This window comes from Cetorhinus maximus, chromosome 14 (genome assembly GCF_964194155.1).
Source record: "Cetorhinus maximus chromosome 14, sCetMax3.hap1.1, whole genome shotgun sequence".
Classification (NCBI taxonomy): Eukaryota; Metazoa; Chordata; class Chondrichthyes; order Lamniformes; family Cetorhinidae; genus Cetorhinus; species Cetorhinus maximus.
The window spans coordinates 111,120,395-111,126,394 of NC_135892.1; the positions used below are offsets into that span (position 1 = coordinate 111,120,395).

The 6,000-nt window shown below is 47.6% G+C and overlaps 1 protein-coding gene across 1 annotated transcript in view; it reads left to right on the forward strand.

Moving 5' to 3' along the window:
• cd109 (CD109 molecule) overlaps positions 1–3,977 on the forward strand; it is a 103,621-nt gene extending 99,644 nt beyond the window's left edge. Inside the window, exon 25 of the mRNA XM_078557540.1 lies at positions 3,110–3,977. Within this exon, the coding sequence (XP_078413666.1) occupies positions 3,110–3,303 (194 nt within the window). The 3' untranslated portion in view covers positions 3,304–3,977. The remainder of the gene's footprint in view (positions 1–3,109) is intronic.
• The last annotated feature ends 2,023 nt before the right edge of the window (positions 3,978–6,000 follow it).

Here is a 6,000-nt window from a genome sequence, read left to right on the forward strand (position 1 = left end):
ACACGCTGTATTGGTGAAATCAAATCATCCTGCTGTCTCTGAGAGACTCTCTTTAGTAGTTTAATCATTAACGCAAGGTCGTCAACCTGAAAGATGGGCCGGGATTTTCCCAGGACTGTCATGGTGGGGCGGAAAATTTGGTGAACCAGCAAAATGTCCATTGACTTTTGGCTGGAATTTCGGGACCAGAAAATCCCAGTCATGGACTTTATTTTTCTCTACACAGGTGCTGAGTCACAGATTCTGACCAGCTGAGCATTTCCAGCATTTTAGTTTTTCTTTCATTTTCCCAGCATTTGCAGTGTTTTGCTTCCATTTAAAAGATTCTGTTTGTTGTTTGCTATAAAATAAAATCCTTTTTTGCTTTGCAACCCACCCCTGTCTTCAACTCAATGGCTGCCACAATGGTGTTAATACACACTCCATATATTGATCCAGTTCCTTTTCTTAAAGGTTCATTTTGTCCCTTTTTGCAAACATGGTAGCCCACAGCTGTTGATGTCTTTCTATGGCTCCAGCTTAGATCCTGAGGCTGATCCACTCTCCATTGTAATGAAGGGATCTGAAATGGGACACAAGTTGCATTTGTCTAGAAGGAGACTTGAAATTATGGCCTTCATTACACCAAGAAATTCAATGCAGGCGAAATGTATAATTATTGTCCTGTGGTTCTCCACACAGAGACTGGGGGCTACTTAAAACAGAAAGTGCTCCCTCCTGATTTTCCTTTCCTTTGAGTCTGGCCAAGTCATAAAGTAAATGTGATCAATGATGCAAATAACCGAGCTGACCTCTCCCATTGCTATTCTGTAGTCTGCCTCGAGGGAGTACAGGAGTAGACTCCGGCGATGAATTGCAGACACTTTTATTTGGAATGGATGAATTGTCAAAAGCCAAATATCAAGTTTCCTAGGCCCTCCTCCAACACATGTGCCCTCACGTTTCCCCAACATAGGTGCTGGAATGACCAAAATGTGCAGCACCTGCAAGACCACTTGTGCCCCATATTCCTGGACTGAACCCATCCCAGACGCAGGCCATCCTTCTGTTAGATGACTGGGTTTGGAAATACAACTGTAGCCGCTGGCTTCAAGAGGCCTTCAACTTATCTTGCCCAATGGGATTGCAGCCTTCAAGCTTCTGCTAGAAGGCCCCAAGGTTCAAAGATCCCACAGGGAGAAGTCAAAAGGTGACTCTTGACACCTCTTCCACCTGCTCCTGGAAGCATCCAGGTTCTTCAATATGAGAAAAATTTAAGTGTAAGTGTGTATCGGGGAAGGAGGGCCTCACTATTGCCTCTGGGGTAATTGCGGCCTTCCTAACTGTTACCCAGCAACGCAGTCCCAGGTTGGCCTATTCAGAAAGGCCTCTTGGAAAAAGTAGGAAGAGCAGATCCCTGACTTAGTGGATCTCTGTCCCCTTTGTCTCTCCATAGTGCCTAGTAACTGAGGGGAACCACATCAAGCATGAAAGACAAATCCTCCTATTCTTCCCTTATTCTTTCCTGAGATCTCATAACCACAGAACAACATTAGAATTGAATTCCTTCTACAACCCATAGGCTGTGAAAGACCAGACGTCTTTATTTATCTTCTCTCTTACTTACTTTGGCTAGGATATCCTACTTTGTAGGATAATAGGAGCAGGATTTTGAGGTCGTTGGGTGTGTGCCCACCCACAGGACATAAAATTCTGCCCTAGGAATTGTTAAATAGGCCAAGCTCCATCTAGCTTTCCATTCTAGCCAAATTATTCAAAAATAATGGAGTTGCTGACTAATCTTAACAATCTCTATCAATTAGTCTACAATAGACCCAGACATGAGAAGGGAATTTTATGGAGGTGACATGGTGGGGGCTTGGACACTGGTTACAGAGCTGGCGAGAGATTCGCACAGCCTCCTCCAGGAAGGCCCTCTGATATGAAGTGCCAATCAGGCAGTTAAGGCAGTGGGCCTTCCACAGGACCAGGACCCTTCGGCAGGAAGTCCCAATCACTGAGAGCTGCAGACCAATCATAGGCCAGCAGCTCTATTGCTCAACAGCGCAACCGGGGAGGCGATGGCCGCTGCCGGAATGACACCCAGCAGAGGCCCAGAATCGCAGGGTGACCCAGGCCGGAGGTAAGTGATGACGGGAGGGGTTTCATGGAACAGGGATCGCGGGGAGAGTGGAGTGTAGGAGGGAGTTGGCAGGAAGGGCAGCGGGTGGCTCTCAGTGGATCCCCAGCTTCCCGATACCAGCTCCCTTTGAACAAGGGAAACGCCAACCACCCCCCCTGCTCCACTCCCCAGGAAACCCACAAGCAACCCTCACAGATTTGCAGGCCGTGTTTCCCGTGTGACGACAGGCCTGCCTGACGCTGGGTTCACACCAGCAGCGGCAGGAAGAGGCCCTTAGTTGGATATTAAATACTCCTTAAGGGCCTCAATTGGCAGTGGGGTGGGGAGGCCGTCCACGGGCCTACCCATCAAGGACTTAATTGGGCTGGAGGCAGGATGGTGCTGGGGTCCCCACCATCGCCCTCCTGCCCAATTAAATGCTCTTCCCTGTCATGAAACTCACTGCAGAGCAGAGCCTAAAATACCGCCTGAAGTGAGGAAACCTCCCAGCGGTGGCGAATTTTGGCAAGTCATATGTTCAAAATCACTGCTTTTCCCAAACAACACTCAACCACATGTCAAACTCCTTCAACCTCCATACGTTACCTTCCAGCGATGTCCTGCTCCAGAGGCTTTGGTTGTTCATTTTACTCTCTCGATAGAGCATTTACTATATTAATTAGTTTAAAAAATAACTCAACTCCATCCTTTTATTTTTTTTTCGTTCGCCTTGGGGTGTGGACTTTGCTGGCAAAGCCATCATTTATTGCTCGTCCCTAGGTGCCCTTGAGAAGATGGAGGGCTGCCTCCTTGAGCCGTTGGCCTCTGTGTGGTCTAGGTGCTCACATGGTGCTGTTAGGTACCAGTGATGATGAAGCAATGCGAGATGCATGTCCAAATCAGGATGGTGTGTGTGACTCAGGGGGAATCCTAGGACTGGTGATATTCTCATGCTTTTTAAAAATGGAATTTGGCACAAGTGATTGTCACATTTTGCTTTAAATACAGGGAGAAGGGCAGTAAGGACGTACAACTCGCAAGTGATGTCCGACATAGACTCATGCACCTTCTGTGGCTTTAACTGCAGCCTCTGCCGTTCACAGTTTGGCGCTGTATCAGTCCCGTCTGCAGCTCTGCCAACTCTAGCAGGGCGAATTCCATTGGCACTGTGCCTTCTTAGTATATATCTGAATTTGTCTTAATTTCACACCATCAGTGATTGTAAAACCCCTCTCTCTCTCTCTCGGTGAAATAATTATTGCTTTGATGGGAAAGGGGGAGAATGACCAGCAAGAGCACATTTGTATCAGGCTGAGAAACCACTGTAACCTAACGTGCTGCTTTTTGTAAACCCTTGCTCATTATTTTTTAATGTCCTTGTGTTGTATATTTGTGGATATAAAAGGGGTATTTTTCGTGAATGTTCCTCTCTTACCCCCCTCCCCACCCTCGCCTCCCGATATTGTAGTCGCAGCTGGTATTACTTAACCTCCCCGAGTGCTGAAATTCCAGGTTTCAAGAGAACGCGAGACTGTCGAATGTTCTGAATTTACAGCCGCTCATTGAGTTATGGTCATATTCAAACTACTGGAACAATCCTTGGATCGATCAGCTTGCTTTGTTTTGCTTCTTATCGAAACCTGACACGCTTCCACATTCACGTTGCCAGTGAAGTTCCCTGGCTTTCCCTCACGGCTCCCTTTCCTGCCTTTGCTTTGTGTGTGTCTGTGTGTGTTTTTTTTCCCTCGCAAGCCCTGCTTCGCAACGCAATTAGCGAAAAGAAAAAAAAATTGCAAAAATGTTTAATTCGTCGCTGGGCAAATCATAACCAAATTGTGTGCACGGGCTGTGAAGGGTGGGGTGCGGGGTTTCTGGCCTGGCTGAGAGATGCTGTAAAAAATCTTGATGCTATGATTATCAATAATAAACAAGAATGAAATCAGGTTTCCACTCTTGGGCCTTGGCAGTTCTTCATCAAAAAGCCGCTGTGGACATTGTCTGAGTGGAACAGTCTTATAAGTGTCTCCATTGTTCAGGCGTCTACGTACTCAAGGGCTCACCCTGGTTTTGGGCCATTAGAGTTTAGTTTTAGGTGTGTTTCATGCCCAGAAATACACAGTGAGAAGTGTGTTACCTACAGGTTAACCCAAGGCAAGGAGAACATTGCACACAGGTCAACCTGCACCCCACAAGTGTGCTACTTGTGGAATAAGCACGGTGAGAATTGCACAGTGTTACAGATTGTAGAGACTTATAGCACAAAGGGAGGTCATTCGGCCCATCGTGCCCCTGCCAGCCCTTTGAAAGAGCTATCCAATCAATCCCACTCAGCCCTGCTTTGTCCCCGTTGCCCTGCAGAGTATATATCTAATCCCATTTTCAGTTATTATTCCTTCTCCTTCCACTGCCCTTTCAGACGGTGCATTCCAGATCATTACAACTCAACTGTGTGAAATAAATTATCCTCACTTCCCTCCTCCTGTTCTTTGGCAGAACAGGACAAACATTGCCTGAAAAGAGAATAGACCAGGTTAATGTTTCAAGTTGAAACTCTTTATTGTTTACCTTTCAAATGCCATTCCGAAATTTCACTGAGGTTTATCTTTTTGTCTAGAGTAGGCGAATAGGCCATTGGCAAACCTCAGGGAGCAGCAGATTATCTGTGTCCTGTGCAAAGAATAGATGCAAAGTGCTGGGTTTGCCTTCCTCATTCCATGTGATTGTTTGAACCATTAGTTATGTCTTTCCAGCTTTACCAGCCGAGAAATATATCTGCTATTTCTTTCCCCATTCAGTCCAGGGATGTGAGCGTTGCTGGCAAGGCCATCGTTTATTGCCCACCTCTAGTTCTCCCTGAGAAGATGGTGGTGACCTGCCTTCTCTTGAACTGTTGACATCAATGGCGGATGCCACGTAGGCCACTCAGGTAGCTGGAAGTGGCCCTATGCCAACAAATTTCTATCCCACAGAATCGAACAGCACACTTATGGCTGAGGTGAGGAGAAATCTCTTCTTTAAGAGGATTATGAACCTTGGAGCTCTCTATCCCAGAGAGCCGAGGATGCTCAGTCATTGAGTACATTAGGTGGAACTTTCTGTGCCCACTGGCGTCGGACATCATGGCGGGCATGAGTGGGCAATATGGCGGAAGGCCAAACCGCTTGTCAATGGTGGGCTGTGCTTTCCACTGCCACACGTTGGGAACTTCATTGTAATACGTCTGCATATCATTATAAACCCAGCTTGTTGGATTAACCCCCAATGCTGGATCATCCGGATCACGCCAATGTGTTTCACAACAGTGTTTATAAGCCTGGCGGGCTGCATTCCAAGGGGAACTCGGAGGTGATTGCACAGTAACGTTACGCAGCCCTCACGAGGGTCGCCTGTTAGACTTCAAGGTTGAGGCGCCAATCATTCAGGTGAGGGCACAGGCAAGGCGTATTTTTCCGGCTGGCTGACAATGCGGTGCTGGGGGTAGGGCAGCACTGTGGCTGATGGTAGCGCACAAGCACATGCCGGATGGAGGGGGGAGGGAAGTGGCCACACATTAGGGAAGCCTTGTATAAATTCCTTCACAGCTGAGGCAATTCAGGCGTAGCCACATCGACATGCTTGGAGTCGGGCCTCTAGCTTATCTGCTCGCTCAAGCAACACAGAGGCCTGAAAGTGCCAACAAATGCTCCAGAGCTTTTCACCCCCTTGGGCACAGTCTGCAAACTAATGAGCATTTTAGTGGACTGCAGAACAGCTGGATGACTGCACACGTTGTACAATCTCCTTGCTAAAGCTGTCCATGGGGCAGTCACTGGTGGAGGTGCTCACAGCCCCTTTGCAATGTCATCATCCCGGTTTGGACTAGTCTCCCCCCTGGTTCAAGCTAACAGTGTAGCCGTGCA